The sequence below is a fragment of the Metopolophium dirhodum genome, chromosome 9, assembly GCF_019925205.1.
Source record: "Metopolophium dirhodum isolate CAU chromosome 9, ASM1992520v1, whole genome shotgun sequence".
In the NCBI taxonomy this organism is placed as follows: Eukaryota; Metazoa; Arthropoda; class Insecta; order Hemiptera; family Aphididae; genus Metopolophium; species Metopolophium dirhodum.
Genome location: NC_083568.1, coordinates 27,412,025 through 27,430,482, shown reverse-complemented (window position 1 = coordinate 27,430,482; position 18,458 = coordinate 27,412,025). Strand labels below are relative to the sequence as shown.

The 18,458-nt window shown below is 29.2% G+C and overlaps 2 protein-coding genes across 7 annotated transcripts in view; one reads left to right on the top strand and one right to left on the bottom strand.

Moving 5' to 3' along the window:
• The first annotated feature begins 598 nt into the window (after positions 1 to 598).
• On the top strand, positions 599 to 6,191 carry LOC132952622 (serine/threonine-protein kinase ULK3-like). Of its 3 annotated transcripts, none has more exons than XM_061024959.1 (7): positions 599 to 1,168; positions 1,484 to 1,850; positions 1,935 to 2,417; positions 3,172 to 3,342; positions 4,385 to 4,569; positions 4,668 to 4,782; positions 5,976 to 6,191. In XM_061024959.1, exons 1-7 carry the CDS (start codon positions 1,079 to 1,081, stop codon positions 5,993 to 5,995), a joined length of 1,431 nt encoding a protein of 476 aa, XP_060880942.1. In that variant the 5' UTR covers positions 599 to 1,078; the 3' UTR covers positions 5,996 to 6,191. The 3 variants fall into 3 exon arrangements, with proteins under 3 accessions (XP_060880942.1, XP_060880941.1, XP_060880940.1); XM_061024958.1 differs by lacking the exon at positions 5,976 to 6,191 and adding an exon at positions 4,960 to 5,969; XM_061024957.1 differs by lacking the exon at positions 5,976 to 6,191 and having other exon boundaries at positions 4,668 to 5,969.
• A 1,392-nt stretch (positions 6,192 to 7,583) lies between these two features.
• The window catches only part of LOC132952410 (uncharacterized), a 30,619-nt gene continuing 19,744 nt past the window's right edge, over positions 7,584 to 18,458 (bottom strand). The window contains exons 1-3 of one of the 4 annotated variants that reach the window (XM_061024705.1): positions 16,028 to 16,146; positions 8,680 to 8,852; positions 7,584 to 8,025 (exon numbers count right to left, since the gene is read on the bottom strand). In XM_061024705.1, coding sequence (XP_060880688.1) covers positions 7,975 to 8,025; positions 8,680 to 8,852; positions 16,028 to 16,079 — 276 coding nt within the window. In that variant the 5' untranslated portion in view covers positions 16,080 to 16,146 and the 3' untranslated portion in view covers positions 7,584 to 7,974. Of the gene's footprint in view, positions 8,026 to 8,679; positions 8,853 to 16,027; positions 16,147 to 18,458 lie in introns of those variants that run through there. The other 3 variants (XR_009665464.1, XM_061024706.1, XM_061024704.1) reach the window with 3 other exon arrangements.

Below are 18,458 nucleotides of genomic sequence, written 5' to 3'. Positions count from 1 at the left end.
ACCATATTATGAAGTTGGTCGCCATATGCAGTTCAAATTTAAATTTAGGTACATTTGAAAATAAGTGACATAAGTGACTTAAAGTGACTTTTAGTTAAAAAAGTGACTTACTGCCAGCCCTGAATTGTTTGATTGAGCAAATCTACTTAATTATTCCCAATTCGAGCGCTGCGTACCACCTGACCATTTAAGGTTGTAGAAATCGGTAGGTACTTATTATTTATAAATGGTTGCCATTATTTATTTACTCAGGCTAATGAGGTAAAAGCGAGCGTTCTTTTATTTTTGAACCACGTTTTAGAGGTCTAGTTGTGCCTATGATTTGGACGTATGTGACTATGTGAGACGTGGCAGTTAACGGTTGTATAAATGTAAATTGTAAATAGTAAATAGTAAATACTAAATTGAGTAGGTACTATAAAAAAATAGGTACGTAAGAAATAAGAATGCAAAGAAAGGAATAACAGTAACGAACGATAATTTTTTTTTCGTAAACTTCAGCCTTTATTTTGTCATGTTGGATACACTGGTATCCGCATCCCTCGTGTTATCAATTTTATGGCGCATTTTTTAGTTTTTTACGGTAGGTCGTATAGATATTAGATAAATTGACAATTAATCAATGATGTAAAAATGTGAAATGTGGTCAATGTGGAAACTGGAAAGGAATGTCGTTACTCGTTACCCGTCTGTCGTTACTCATGTCTCGTGTCCCGTTTACTACTTTACTCATTACTCTTAACTCGTAAAACGTTACGTAAGTACTGTCTGACACTGACCACTCGGAGATCACATTATGACGAGTTGACGCTGATCCAATCTAAAATATATTGAACTTACCTGTTCAGTAATGTTGAATATAGTCGGCGTGAGACACTCGTGATGATAATCGGTTTAAGTGCTGTGACACTGAATTTCGTTAAAAATAAATAAATATTATGTAAACCTTTTTGTGTTAGATCGATTTAATTGTTTATGTGAATAAGTTTATGTGATGATTAACCCCGACGAATATTAATTATAGTATTGTTGAAGGCTTTCTAATCAACGTTTTAGCCTGCCGATAGATAAATGTAAAATGTCTGTCTTTCCACAAGTTGAGGGTTATCAAATAATTAAAAATATTGGAAAAGGAAGCACTTCGACTGTGTATCTAGCTCACGTAAAGGTACTTATACTCAATTATATTTTAAGTTGCAAAAGATTCTAGGTTGATTAGGGAAACTTAAACTAAGCGAGTTAATGTTGAGTACATGAATTATTTAATTGTCAGTTTGGTCTTAAAATGAGAATTAGATGGAATTTAAAATAAGACGTACCTACCTATCTTTAGGTTCTCGCATCTTTCAAATTTTGTTTTGATTAGTGTACTCGGTACTTAAAATATTATTTTTTATTACTATATGTGTAAGCAATTATCACTATGATGGTTGATTTACTTTTGTGTAAAAATTATATTTACAATTATTGTTTTTTATTTCAGGGAAAAATCAAAAATATGGTTGCAATAAAAGTTATAGAACGCAGTAAATTGTCTAAGAGTGCTGAGGACGCTGTAGTAACTGAAATAGGGGTGATGAAAAAATTTAAACATAAACACATTGTTCAAATGATTGACTTCATATGGGATCGTAAAAATATTTACATTATATTGGAGCATTGTGATGGTGGTGATTTGTCAACATTTATTCAACAACGCAAAAAACTATCTGAAAAAATATGCCGTAAATTCATGCAACAATTAGCCTTGGCTTTGCAGTTCCTAAGATCTCATAATGTTTGTCATCTTGATCTCAAACCACAAAATCTACTCTTAATGAGGTCACCACAACTAACTCTGAAGGTTGGAGGTTTGTATTCACATTTATTTATGTTTGAATAATAATAAAAATATTTTTATGTTTTATAATTGACATTTATAATTTTGGTTCTAGATTTTGGCTTAGCAAATTTTATGAGTGAAAAAACTCAAATGGAAAATATTCGTGGTTCACCTCTATATATGGCTCCTGAAATGTTACTACTCAACCGATATGATGTTAAAGCGGATCTATGGTCAGTTGGAGTGATTGCTTATGAATGTATATATGGACATGCTCCGTACGCTTCAGATTCTATAAAAGACTTATGTGAGAAGGTTAAAAGAGTACCAATAGAAATACCACCTAATCAAGTCAGTCCAGAGTGTAGAGATTTATTATTAGGTCTACTCAAACACAATCCATCTGAGCGTATGAGTTATCACCAGTTTTTTAAACATCCATTTGTAGACTTAGATCATATGCCTTCTACCGAATCATATGCTAAAGGACTTGAAGCTATTCACCAGGCAGTAAAACTAGATTCTGAAAAGCAATATAAAGCTGCATTTAGTAAATATTGCACAGGTCTGCAGTATTTAATTCCTTGTTGTAAAAGTAAGAATTTAGGATTTATAGTTTTAATATTTATTTATATACTATAGACAAAGTATGGTTATGGGGAAATAAATGAGATAATACATCGCTAATTTATTAATTTTTTGTATTAAGATATCTTTTATAATTTGGTGTTTGTGATTGTTTTTATGTATTAAATAGTAAGGCTATCTTACTAAAGTAGAGATGGGTAGAACTTTTTTTCTAACTTCCTAACTTAAAAATTAAACTTCAACAAAAGTTAAAGTCTAATATGTAATAATAAAACAATTTTTACATTTTCGAAAACAATTTTTTTACTAATCTGCTTTTGTAATAAGATTTCGATTTGAACTTATATTTTTCTTGTATTTCTTTAAATATGAGGGTTCAAAGAGTTCAAGAATCCTTCACTACAATTCAAGAATAGACTATGTCTAATGTTACATAATATGTACAACATGCAGCAGAATCAATTATCTTTTGTATGTTTTGTAAGACAAATAACACTTTATGTGGGTATGAAGGCCCCTTAATATTAGTAATAAAATGACTTGTACAAATACATTTTTAAAATTAAATGTTATGTAAACTCCAAAAACTACAAATTCATTTAAAAATAAAAAATAAAATCTACATCACCAAAAACTTGAGATAATAAGATGAACACTTTGTATTTTTTACTTAAAAAATTTAGTTATAATTTGTCTTAAGAATAATGAACTCTTTTATGTTATTAAATATTATAAAGTTTTATTTCTTACATTTTGTTTAGACGAACCTGATAAAATTAAAAAAGAAGCATTTCAAATCAAACTGAATGAGTACACTAAGCGTGCTGAAGAATTGAAAGCCACTTTATATGTTTCAAAGATCAAAATTAGTAGTGAAGAAAAAGCAGAAAATTCTTCAATATCATATGATGATGACCATTATCCGACATTAAGTAAAAATATATTTAAAATAGAAATAATCTACCAACCCTTAATGACCTGGCCAAATCTCATTATAACAAATTCTATTCAATGCTTCACTCGCTTTCCAATCCATTAATATAAAGACTTTCCTCTGCCACTCTTATACCTAGAAGGTTAAAAAGCAAATGGCCCAGAGATCTGCTAAAATCATAATAATATTAACTAAAACTTGTCAGGTGGCACCTCTGGAAGCCATCCTATTCTTAACTAAACACCATTGTTGTCAGACTTACCTATTATACCATGTTTGTATGGATTGTAAATATACTGTTATATATAAAAAAAAAAATAATAGGAATATTAAATTTAGAGCACAGATGTTTATTCAATCGCATAATTTTGGAATTTTTGTTAATAATTGTTACAAATTGTAATAGTTTGAAGCTAAAGGCCAAATTTTTTTTTGCATATTACTGCATATTTAATGGTTGTATGCATATTTTGCAAAATTCAAAATGTATTGCATATTGAAGTGTACATTTTAAAAAAAAAATGTAGAAAATAATATTTTGTCAAACAGAAAATTTAATAGTGAACTATTATTACCTAAACTAAAATTTAAAACATTTTTTTTTTGTTTATTATTTAGATACTTACCTATAATTATAATTATAAGTTTGCTTAATTTGTTTTAAATTATTTTAAGTCATACATTAATAAAAATCTAGTAAAAATAGTTATATCAAAAAGATTAACTAAAAGTTTTTTTTGTTTCATTTTTGTTGCATATTTTCACGATTTAGACTGCATATTAAATGGCATGTTTTAGCACATACAAATTTGCACTCTAATTTTAACATTTAAAGTCAAACTTATCTTAGAATTATTTATCTCTGTACAAATTAAACAATTTGTTTGGACTCAAAATATGGTAAACAAAGATCCTTATCTCCCTATATAAACCTTATACATTGTTATCTCTCTATAAGACAAATTTATGAAAATTATTTTAGTTAAACTGTGTTCTTACTACATTATCCAGTATTATATTGTATTGTTTGCTTTTTACAGCATCGTTATGTCAAAACACACCTCAATTAGCTAATGCTGTAGAAATTGCACTATCTGGTCAAATGTATCTGGTTGAAGGACAATATGAAGCAGCTGTCGAGAAGTATAAAATTGGTTTGAATTTGTTGGAAAAGCTTTTGGAAAAAGAACCTCCGGGCATTCGTTATAATTTACTTATCAAACAGGTATGTTCAAATTAGGAATGGCAAAAATTATTTTAAGATTATAAAGTTTAGAGTAGGTATATGTACATTATAATTAAAATATATTTATGATTTTTTAGGTGAGTGATTGGACAAGTCAGTGTGAAAATGCTAGGTCATTATTACAATCCAAGGAAGACAAAGTCAATGATCAACCCGTTGATGTTCCAGATGGATTTTCACCAATATCCAGAGGTAAAATAGATAAGAAGTCTCCAAAATTGTTCCGTGTAGTTAGCAGACTAGTTCTGAGAACAAATAATAAAAATAGCTCATCTCCTGAAAAAAAATAGAATCTCACTATCTATATTAGTTTTTTATAAACTATTATTTAGCTTTTTCATTGAATAATGTCTTATGCTATATTTTCAGGTAATTGCCTGTTAATGAGTTGCACATGTTTGATTTTATGTGTTGGCATTGTTAGTATGTCAAACTTGAATTTATTTTAGTTAAGTTAAATTTAATTAATATTATCTGTGAATTAAGAGGGTACAACAGTAACAATTTTAAAGATGTTTGGTGTATGAATTGTTTTTTTCATAATATTTTGTGAAATTCAATTTGAAGAATTAAATTATATTTCAACATTTAATGAAAGTTATTGATAGTTTCCATAACAGTATAACTTTTGATTGCTGCATAATCACATAATTTTTACTACATTTTTTGGTACTTTAATATATATGTTTCTGGTGAATAGCCTCATATTTATCCTAATACAAGCAGTAATAAAGTTATAACTTAAATGTTACCTAACCATGATGATAAGTGATTACAATCAACAGACAACTGTTAATTTGAATATCTTGTTAGAGTTTAGTTCAGGTGTACCTCAAGATGGCTACCAATCACCGCTACTTTTTCTCTATTAATAGTTTCAGTACCGTCTTTTTACATTGTAAAGGCTTTTGCTTTAATGACAATATTAAGCTATGATAAATTTAAGCTTGTTGTCTTGTTAAAATCCATGTGTTACATATTAGAGACTACACACTTTTCAATTATACATACAAAGGATGATATTTCTGATGAATATAAATTCTATGTCATACAGAAACAAGTAACGAGTTGTGATATAGATAATATATTATATAGTTATTAAAAATGTTACTGTTGCATTCTCTTAAGTTTGAGATCTGTATAATAATATTTTGAATTTCTATCAAAAAGACTGATAATCATGTTAAATTGTGAAAATGTAAATGATTGATGTGAATGTTATTTAATATTTTACAAATGTGTCAATGTATGTAATTTTTATAATGTATTATTTGTTTTAAAAATGTTATGTTTTGTAATTTGTTATAGTTGTTATATTCTATTTGAAATGTTAATTGCATGTATTATGTGATTGGTAAAAAAATAAAATACATATTTTGTTTCAGATTCCTGTGTAATTCAATGAATTGTAATGGAATCTAAATGTTATTTTTATCCTTTTCGACTTGGCTGCATCTATTTTTGAAACTTTACCAGCATATTTTAGACTGATAATAATGTGTTCCGATTTATAAAATGTTATTGTTTTTTTTTTATAGTTTTATTTATTAGTCATGCACAATATATTTTGTTAATATCATAATTTTCATGAATAATTATTTATTTGTGTATGTATTCATGTGCTGCCTTCTTACAAATATATAACAAAACAAATTTGTGTTCAGCAATTCTAATTTTGTCTAGTAATCTTTAATAGACCTATTAGGGTGATGGCATATTATCAAACTTGAATGTAAGAGAAATATCTAAGTTTTCTATTGGATTTTTACAAATATTTTTAAGCGAGTTAACATAATTTTTAATTGCATTAATTTATGTATACTTAACTCGTTTAGAAATTCTTATGCTTGATAATTGACCATTTCACTCTATTATTAAAGGTTATTACTCAAAATTGGAACTGCTGAGCACAGATTTGCTATGTTCTACTTTTGTTAAACGGAGACAACACTTACGCTCGTATATATTCTAAATAGGAAAAAGGTCGCTTTCCAACGCTTCAACCGACATCAAAAAACTAAACTTTCGGTGCAGGCTTGACAAAATAAACTATTTCAATTAGAAATTCATAAAAGCTTTTCATTTCATAGCTAACATTAGACATTTCAGTAGAAGATTCCAAACAAGTTTTACTACCTCTATAAAAAAAGAAAAATTTCACTGGAATGTTACAATATTTATAGCCAAGAGATATGATTTTAAAATTTGATTATTTATACAAGTATCTAGCTTTCTAGCATACTGACACAACGTCTCCGCTCAAAATCGTTTTCGTATACAATGATTTATTATTGAATTCAAATATAATACATTCATTACAACGACATGCTCGACAATTACTGTACAGGAGAGTGGTATCCAATTGTACACCTAAAACCGAATTCAATATTTTTGGAGGAAGAGGTTTAATTCTAAATTAACAAATTATGAATGTAACCATAGTGAATTTTAGTATTTTCCCTAAAAACTATAAGAAAAACAATGTTAATTACTGAAAATGGGGTGTATTTTATTATATCTTCCTCAGGTGTACAAATCACTAGATCCGGCCCTACGTTCATGCGTTTTGGAGTTCTTAAATAAAATTTCCAGTGGACCAAAGTTTACCTTATTGTTCTTGAACATATTTTCTGTGTATCAAACTCATTTATTACGAACCATCGCTGAAAGAACACTGAACAGTGTTATTGATATGGAATATTATAACTATTAAGGTGCATAAATACGTATTATATTAATAGGAAGAGTATTAATTGAGGTTACATGCTAAGTCTTTGGCCGTTTAAAATAATAACACTTTTTAAAACACAAAAGTAGATTTATTGCATTTATGCAATATTGCAATTATGCATATATTTGCGACATCCACTCACCATTGTTAACGGTCCTGTGGCTACCCGTGGCTTCGTTGTTGCCTTAGTGGTACCGTGGTTGGATATAATACACACAAATTACTAAAATAATATTTTCATCGAAATAACTATTTATTAGTTTTTGTGGCCTTTAATAATAAACAAAGAAAACGATTTAATATGTTTTCAATAACTTTTATATATTTTTATTTTTAATTTATCATTATATTTACAAGTAGCTGCTTTTTTTTAAGGGGAGGCTCAGTCTCAAAGTCTCCCTTGACGAGCCATCCCTGCATCTTTGTCTTTATGCAGTTCAGGGTTGTTAAAAAAAATTCGATCGGTCCAATGTTTTCTTTTATGTTTGCGTGTAGGTGCGTATTTATTACAAATCGTCAAAGAAATAACAGTGCGGTTATTGATACGGAATATTAAGGTACATAGTATATTAATAAAATTAGTATTACTTTCGAAGTTGTAATAGAAGTCCACTTTGGCTGAGCCGTAGGCCCGTAGCGTTCGTTTAGATCACTTATGCCATCTCAGTTCCAGTTCGTTCGTCCAACCCGGCGATAACGACTTTCTGCAATAAATTATTCGTATTGTATTTGATATCATAAAATATTAACGCAACGTGCCGTGTCGACGGCGGGGGATAAACGATATTAGGTAACGATACAGTGAAAGCTCGCTGTTTACGGACACCCCATAAAAGCTGCGATCACTTCTAAATCCCTAGGTTGTGATTTCCAGCTAGATCGTATCCATGAGAAAATACGTATACCCCTCCTAATAGTGGACAGTGGGCATCCCAAAAATAACGGACATATTTAAATTTCCCTATGGTGTTCACTGTCCGTTACAGAGAGGTTGCACCTTAACAATATTATCGTTGGACTTTTAAAAATATGTAACTACAAGTAGGTACTTGGGTTTCATTTTCAACCAGTGGCGCCGAAGTCCAAAATTTTACCTATGACATAATTAGGCACCTCCACATAACATTTTGACACCCACCTATTTCTTATAATTACATTACCATACACGATACACCAAATTTAGTTTTTATGTTGTCTATTAAACAAATTTTCATAAAATAATTATAGAATGACAAAGGTGACCTACTAAAATCATCTATGACAATTGTCATAGGTAAATATATATTTTGGCGCTACTGTTTTCAACAGCTCGTCCGCGATTAGAAAGCCCACACCGTTCATAACCAACGGGAACTTACCTTTGACGTCCATATATTCAGCCGGAAGAGATGACGACGACGATTAAGCCGTAATGCAGTACTTCCGGGCATTGCGGAAGACGGACAGGAAGTCGGCTGATCGGGCCGGGTAGCCAGATTGACATGAATTCGAGAGAAGTCTGTGTCCGCAGTCATTAAACATATTACATTTCCTATATACAAGGTAAAAATGTATAATCCACTATCAGTATAATTTAATACTATGGGCATAGTCTTTTGGACGAATCGACCTAAGATTTGTACCGTTGTCCGTTTGAATGAATTTGTATATACCATTCGGCGAAGACGGTCAGTTAGTCTATGATATTACTAAGTATATATTTGATGATATTATTGTGAATAAAGTAATTTATATGTTATAACCTATTTACGTGAACCTTGTCTTACATTTTCAATCCCTAGCTGTAAAAGTTGAACATTTTATACATTTTGTCAAATATCAAACTTTAAATGCTTATAAAAAAATGCCTATGTATTTTTAATATTTGTCAACTGCTGTTGTAACAATATAACAGAAGCATTGTATTAAATTTTCGTGCTATTTTACCCAACAAATAAAAATATATTAAATAAGTTACTTAGCAATAAATCTAATAGGTAGCTAAAAAAAACATACAAATGCACCCACTTCTGACCCCTATATATATATGTAAGATGTGCATATATAGTTTTTCGCCTTTTAGATTTATTTTTAATTATTCGTAATATATGGTCACGTGTTCAAACATTTAATATTGTAATATGTGTAGCTGGTGATTCTAGAAAATTAATATGTGAAGCATATATAGTAATTATATGGCAGGCACTATGGCAGTCCGTGCGCGTGAAACGAACGGCTGCACACGAAGGTGTTGTGTTTTGCGGGTTTTTGTGCAGGGTCGAATGGGTCAATATATATATTTATATATATTCACTGGCACACACCACGTGTACATAATTTGTATATTTCAATGAATATTCAAATTTTATTTAGATCATTATACATAATATGTATTATATATTATATTATAAGTATACAGGATGACGGATAATACGTTTAGCTATGGTATTTTTTGAGTAGAATATTGTTTTGAAAAAAAAAAATAATATTCTTGTATAAGACGTTATATAGGTATTTTTTTTTGTAAATTTAAAAAACACAAGTCACCTGAGAAAATTAATTTATAGATCACCTTGGGAGGCCGTATACAAAATATGTCTGACTAATAAATATATTATACATTTATAAGTGTCTTGAACCTTTCAATTTATATAGATAAAACTAGGGGGATAGATCCCCGGGCGTAATTTTTTACGGGCCTATGTTAAGTCTTTAGTGTTTGGTGTTAGAATTTAGAACAATATTTTTATTTTAAATAAATAGTTGTTGTGACTGGTGATGGCCACATTTGAAGAAAAGAAAAATATAAAATCATATAAAATATATATAGGTACAGGCACAGGGGTACAGACGTACAGTGTAAAATAATAATCGTAATTCTTTTGTAAATTACTACATCGCGTAGCAAAAATAGTACAAATTACCAGTGATAAATTATGTATGTAGGATTTTATCTTTTGTTATTTACTTTGTATGACGTTTGTCGTCTGTACCCTATAATAAAAAAATAATTAATATCTTTTAATTTAAATAAATAAAAACGTTTTTATTCAATTTCAGTGTGTTTTCATTCTATGTTCATGTGTTAACTTTTATATCCGTAAACGGCATGTATAATAATTGTATATAGACAATATAGTATATACTAATTCTTATCTCTCATTATAGTACGCGAAGCTCGTCCCACTATAATTCATATAGTTATCACTGAGTTAGGTTGGTAAGTCGTATTGTTTTTAATTCATAATAGGCTAAATGGTTCGGTAGTGCTAATCATCTATCGCAATATCTATGTGGATATAGAGAAAGTGTTGTACAAAATAGGCAATAAACCCCAAAGAATGGATACAATTTTGAAGTATGAAAAATTAAATAAAGAAAATATGATAGCTAAAAATTAAGAATTCTAATAAAAGTACTAAATAACATGTTTAAAATTATGACATGATTTAAGTAAAAACTTAGCCTATATTATGATGTGCACTTTAGATAAATGTAATACCTATAATGAATAAAGGAACCCTCGCGAGGGAGACTGATGACTGTAATTCAACTGTTGCACCAATTTTTTTCTGATAGGTACTCCCCAGAAGGAAATCTTAAATACACCACTGATTATAGTAATTATATAGTAGGTACTTAAGTTACCGGTTTATAATTTATAAAGGTTAAAACTGCTTATAAGTTATAATATAAGTTATGATTAAAATTAAATCGTTTTAATTGTATAAGCGTTATAATAAATTGTTATAGACAATAGTGGTATACCTATTAGCCATTATCCTCACATAGGTAGGTAACTATTGTATAGTCCATATAGGTATTTAACAATGAGGGAGGCACGTCAAGTATAAATAATAGATAAAACTATACATAATTGGCTTATACTTTTGATATCACTTTAGATTGTTTTAAATTTAAAACTATTAAAAGTTTTTAACTTTATTTCAAAAATAAAATATGTTATTATACATTATACAACATATTTACTAGTAAAAATTTCTACCATGTATTAATAACATATTTTATTAAATTTTAAACTTTAAACCATAATTTTTATTTTTTTTTGCATATCTATACGTTTTTAAATGTATAATTTACTATAATATGTCAATATATTTTTATACAAGAAGTTATTGAAACTAATTTTTGTACGATCGGGATTTAAATTTAATTAAAAAAGTTCCTTAAAAGTTTAAAGTAATTATAACATTGTTTGTTTTTCGTCAGATTTGATAGATATTTATTTTATAATATAATATCCATAGAAAAATACCTAAACTTTTCATTTATAATTTTAGGTTAAGGCGTGAATTCAAAGATAATTAATATTTACTAACTATTTAATACGTTGTAAATAATATAAAGCTACTCATTATTTATCATCCTAGTCACTGCAATGTGGTTAAATAATATTAATAATGGTTTTATAATAAACATAATTTTATTTCTAATTGATCAATATTGATATGGATACATTTAATTTGCTAAGTTGTTTTGTGGGAAATAAAGTTATTATATGACAGCATTTAAGAACACATTTTTTTAAATGTCATAATAAATATTTCGAGTGCTTAAACAAAATAAAATAAGTGCATTTCAGATAAAAACAAATATTCAATTAGCTAGAATTATACTAACTAGTAATAGTATATGTATTTATATTTTTATAGTAGGTTAATATAATATTTAACGCCCTTCAGATTCAAATAGGAATTCATTATTTAATTGTATCGAATAGAAAATCGTGTAGGATTATTTATGGGTACATAAAACTAAATGCTATTTAAGATATAATCATCTATAATCAATGATACAATACATTATAATAATATTTTTTAGATATACCTTAAACGTCTGTACTTACATCAAACTGTGTGTTTATTGGATCACTAGCACGCGTAATGTGCAGGATATTTATTATTTATGGCCATTTGCACAGGATTGAATATAAATATATAAATTATATACAATTTCCTCACTTGCAGTACCGGTTACCTTGGAGACATAAAAAGTGGTTTTTCATTTTTTAAAATTTTTTAAGTTTTTACCGTATAAAAATAGGTACTAACACAGTTTTTATAATGATTATTCTGTCTTTCGTGATTTCTTTAATTAAAACAGTAAGTAAATTTTTATTTTTGATCATTAAATTATGCAGTTATAACCAATAAAAATACCGTTCAACGTTAAGTGTTAAGTAAGCTTTGCTGTTAGGTATGTATGTATTGTGTAGTGATTATACAGCTTAAATTAAATCTATAATATACCAATTATAGATACTAGTTTTTATGAAAGGTACATTGCAAATTTACTATATTTTGATTATTTTCTTTTCAGATTTATACACCAGTTGTTGTTTATATTTTGTCAATTTGACTGATGTATATTATTTTGAATTAATTAAATGTATTGTTCAAATGTTCAATTATGTGTAGTAATGGGAGCAGTGGGGAGATCAAGTAGATGATATTTTGACAGAACTGACTTTTTTTACAAAGACACTGCCTCGGTATAACCAGTATAACGTCAATTCATTGAACTATAAACTCCTTTTTTTATGGGTAAAATCGAACTTGACAAAAGTAATAATATTTTAATAAACGTATTTATGTGTGTTCAAACTAATTTGCTTATAATAACAATTAACAAGTTAAGTATTATTATTTATGAACAATAAGTATGTTAATAGCTGGCTAAGAATACACAATATAGGTACGAGGTACCTTCTTTAAATTGAATGCCATATTTTAATAATTCATAATAACATATAAGCAGGTAGTGGCATTTGAATAGTAATAACAGACTATAGTGTTAAATGTTTCAATTTAAATTTTAATTGTAATAATCGTTATTAGTAATGTAGACAATAAAATCCCAACAAAAGCACTCTGCCATACTCCGTGTAAAAATTATGCTGAATATAAAAAGAAAAGGTTCTAAAAGTTGTGATATAATTTTATAAGTAGCTAAGTCGTTGAGCTATAGATATCATTTATGTTAAAATAATCTGCTAAAAAAATGAACTTGATATCTATAGTTCAAAGACTTGGCTACCTATAAAATTATATCCCAACTTTTAGAGCAGTTTTTTATACTTATCGTTTTTTTTACACGGAGTATGGTGGAGTGTTTTTGTTAGGATAATATCACTCATTTTTTGTTGATACCTTATTATTTCGGGAACATATTGGTTTTACAATGATATTGTTTTTCTTTTTTTTTGCAGACTATAATAGTAATACTAGAAATTAGTATTGTTATTTTTATTTTTTTGTTTATTGGTTGCCATTGGTGCCGGATAGTGCATTGTAATGCAGGCCGCAGGGAATATTATCTAATAAAATGTTAAAAATACTCTACAACAATTTCTAATTAAATTGGCTATAACTCTGTTAATATTGTTCAAAATGATTTGAAAACTACACCATGGAGTTCTACGTACAAATTCCAATTAGATTTTTGTATTACCAAACTTCATTATTTAACTACAAATTTGCTATGCTTTCCCAAGAATTTTTTTTTGTGAATCATTTCGCTTTTTGTAATTATGGTCCAGCATTTTGTCTATATGTGTATTTTAAGGCGAACTTTTCTTTTTATACTGAGCGCGACCCTACCGATCCATTAGATTATTATGTATTTATTAACTTAACAATTGTTGTTAGTATATGGACTTCTTACTTACTTACTTCTCTTAGAACAAAGACTACCTACGTTATATTAATTATTTTAATAATATGTTCTTATTGGTATATTTGAAAATCAGGTATAGATTTGATTATATTTGTTTCATTTAAAAGCATTAATTAATAAACCTATTAAATTTTTTTTAATTGGGAACTATAATTAATCTAAAATTATGGGTTCTGTAATTTTCTTTCCATACAACATATTTTGCTTGTACCTAACATTAAATTATTTTATATAATATATATTATAACCATATGGTTTTTTTTTTTTATAAAAAATATATATTTGGTACAAATAGTATAGGTACTAAAACTGTAAGCCCCTGGATTTCACCCAATTTGACCACACTATATCTATAATATTAAACTATTTTACTTTAGACTTCATTGGATTAGACTTCATGTGCAATTTATAATGATTGAGTTTTCTACATCGCTGATCGTATGTAACGCAGTAGATTCTAAATATTTAAGCTTATCGACATTTATATAGGTACGTTCAACATAACGAAGGTTACAAAAAATATAATTTTCATAGCATATTCCCTGAGGATACACGTATAATCTCCAAGGGATATCATAAATTTACCAGCAGGTCGTATATTTTAATACAGTTGATATAATAATATAATAATAGGTATTTCTGTATACCTACTTAAATTTATTTTCACCTGTTTTTCCTTGTTAATAGTTGAAACACACAACTAAGTTTCATAAATAATTGTTTTTACAAATGAGTTTTTACATATTACTAAAAACAATCTTGCATAATCTATAAGAAATATAATAACTCAAATTAGATAAGGCCAAAGAACAAGGGTGAGAACGAAAGAGAAAGAAGTAGGTAGGTATGTAATATTATACACAAGTATAATTAAAGTTTGTTTATCCTTACATTTTGAAGTTGTACACAAGAAAATTAAAAACAATTATGACTACATTAGTAAGGAGCAAGGAAATAATTATATATAATAAATATCAAGTGTACCTACTATAATAGTGACAAATATTTTAAGAAGAAAACATAATAATATGTTATAATAATATTGTAACTGCCTAGTATCTATAAGACAAGGGGCTTGTTAAAGTTAATGTATTCGATTAATCGCGTCAGTCTGGGTGCCTCCTATACGGCCGTCATATGCTTATAAAATAAACTGTAACCGACTTTTATTTCCCGATGTTCACCGTATTGAGTATTTGCGATTTGCTCTACCCACTCAATTTAATGTTAATTCAACCTTGTACCATTCCTGCGAATCGTTATCCCGTTTTATCGACCGATTTATCGGACTGAGAGTCTATTGGTAAAATCTTACAATATTGCTTTCATTAATCACGAGTTGGCGATCAAATAAACTATCCTGAATATATTACAATATATTTTAAATTATTTCTGTACGCCGCCGGGATAAACGCGTGGTTACTGACGTTTAAACTGATCGCTATCAATTTCATATGATGATAACAAATAGCAGAGGTTTCCGAAACGATTGCATTAATGTGTTGCCGCAACGAAATGTACAAAGGAACATTTGAGACGGAATTTTGGTCAAAGATAATATAATATACCGTATTAAACAAATGTACAATTTTATCGTATAATGTTTGAACCCCGTTTTATCAACGTTATTTAGGTAAGTTCCTGTACAGTATGCGCATTACAGTCTCGTGATTAAAATATATTTATCAAAGGCCATGTGCACATAACACACATATATATACATAGGTATATATCTACCATTACACATACCTAAGTGAAAAGTTGCAAATTTCTGCTACCTACCTCATATTATGCTTTGCAATAACCTTCTGTGGGAATAACTTTTAGATGTAATAACATTTTCCAATTTGCAGGCTACTAAACTGACCAATATTATTATACTATTATGCATCGTTGTCACGGCTGCTGTGTTCATAAATAATCAACTGTGGAATTTAATATGTTCGATCACATTTTACAGCAAAAAAAGTGGCCTGCCGGACCGGCGGGGGGGGGGGGGGTGGTTGGCGGGTCGTTAAAGACAATACATACCTATATGGTCGCATCGCGTTGAGATGTCGACGGACTGGCGACTGCACATCATCAATATTATAATATTATATTATTCACACTCGCATATGGTTTGATCGAAATGCCTGATAATATTTCATAGTGATTCGAATGGCGGACGGCGGCGACCGTTGTAATAATAATGTATTGACGGACCATAAGGGAAAAAAATATCGCGGTTACCCGGTCACCACTAGTTCACCGTAATATTTATTATACAAGTGGTTGGATGGACAGCGGTTGCCGGCGGCGTACGGACGACCGCAGGCTTATAGAATCTCACTGCGGTATTCGCAGGCGGACGTGTTCGAAAAGTTTTCGCCGAAACGCGTTTATAATACGGCCGCTTATTCGGCGAAATCCAGTGAGGTTATAAGCTCGCGCGCGGTCTGGCCGCGATAAACGGGTCCGGACCGTCCGCACCAGCCATATTGTTTAACCGTACTCCGGCCGCGGCGAGAGGCAAACCTCAATATTTCCCGTCGGTCAGTCTTTGGAATCACGATAGAATGGTCGTCGTCCTACGAATTATGATCGAACCATTTCGATTATTTTGTTTTTCACGTCCGTCGATGAAATTACGTACGCAAATCTCGGGGCGTCCAGAACTCTTGGAAACGTTTCTTTCCCAATATCTTCAATTCTTCAAAATACTATAATATAGGGTACGGATTTTAGGAGGTATAAGTGAGCTTTAAGGACTAAGTATTTCAAGCATTTTACAACAATATGTAAGTAAATACCTATCAATTTTCTTTTTTATATAGATTACCTAGACATAATGATTGCTATGGAAGCTTTAAACCTCAGCTGTATTTTACTCTAAATCCTAATTAGGCGTATTTATAAGTGACTATATTATTATCTAGTTTACGCGAAGTTTATTGTCCGTGTTATGGTATAAATCTTTTATAAAATAAGGCAAAATACAAACCATGATATTTCTGAAAACGGTTTTGAAAAAACATTTTGCGTATTGTCAATAATTATATGTAGAGGTTATTACGGTTACGGGATATAGATTAACGGCCTATTATAAGATAATGGATATCAAATTCTCATTTACTTTGTTTAGACCCCCCTCCCCCCCCCCCCCCATTGAAAATCCTGTATACGCCACTGACTCTCGAAGCATATGTACCTATTGTAAACGATGCCATACATGTGTCCTTGCTTTAAAGTTTAAGCTGACATAATATTATAACCTAATAAGTACATAATGAGTACCTAATAAGTAATAACCTATTAAATGGTCCACAATTTACTTTTGAAATATTGACTAAAACATAACATCCAACTTATGAACTGTGTCAATGGTTTATTTATAAAAGCATATCAATCGTATACATTTAAAATTCTAGGTATTTACCTACATATTTAGAACATATTACAACCAGCTATTTTGAAGATTTGTGGCTTGAGTGTAAAGTTATTAATGGAATGCCTCGTTACCAGCAATCTCAAGGAAGTGTATAGCGCTATAATCATACGTAGAGAACATACTGAGGGCATGGCTGATAGACAATCAAAGCACTGATTGGGGAATGGGGTGTTGTTTTGTACAATGGCAAAATAATTGCTCAAAACATCGTATAATTAACAGAAGCCCTTTTAAAGCATTATTTAGAGGTGAACCAAAATTAGGACTTACTAGCAAAAATGTACCTAATGATATATCTTACAGTCGATTACAACAGAACAAGATTTAAATGAGTTAATTAACACTGAAGTAAAAGATGAAGTAGATAGTGAATAGATAAAGAAAAACCTAACGAAAATAATAATAATATATATGACTGTATAAAGTCCAATTCTAAAGTATCCATCATAAACAAAGAATCTTCGTGCGACACATATGTGAAAGAAAAAGAAATTCCGAAAGAAAGAATAGAAGGATAAAAAAAATTATACAAGCTAGCGATAAGAAATTAGTTATAATTGAAGTTGGAAGTTATGTCTTAGTCAATATTCCAAAAGTAGATCGTGGACCATTAAGTACTCAAAATATAATTGTCAAAGTTGTAGACAAAAATTAATGTTTACCAGATTGGTACACGGTTTAGCATTAGAAACACGTGGTGTAATGTAACATTTTTTGTTAGTAATGTAAAATAAAACTAGTGATATAATAATCAAAAACTTATACTTCAATAATAAACTTAAACTACAACAATCTAAACTTCACTGATACTCTCCATTGATCAAAGTAGATCAGTTTACATGTTATAATAATTCTATTGCTTTTTTTTGTACAAGTAATAAATTACTCTGTTATTCTTATTCAGTTTATATGTTACATATTATTATGCAAAACATTGTGCAAAACAAATATATGCACTTGCCAGAAAATATATGTACTTACTGTGTAATTATAAATAACTCTTAAAATAAAATAAGTAAAAATGTAAAATAA

Bases quoted from the DNA above. Each gene is read 5' to 3' on its own strand.
- LOC132952622 (XM_061024957.1), top strand. From the start codon at position 1,079: ATGTCTGTCTTTCCACAAGTTGAGGGTTATCAAATAATTAAAAATATT. The intron at 1,169-1,483 runs GTACTTATACTC...TTTTTATTTCAG, and splicing joins TGTATCTAGCTCACGTAAAG to GGAAAAATCAAAAATATGGT. The intron at 2,418-3,171 runs GTAAGAATTTAG...CATTTTGTTTAG, and splicing joins TTTAATTCCTTGTTGTAAAA to ACGAACCTGATAAAATTAAA.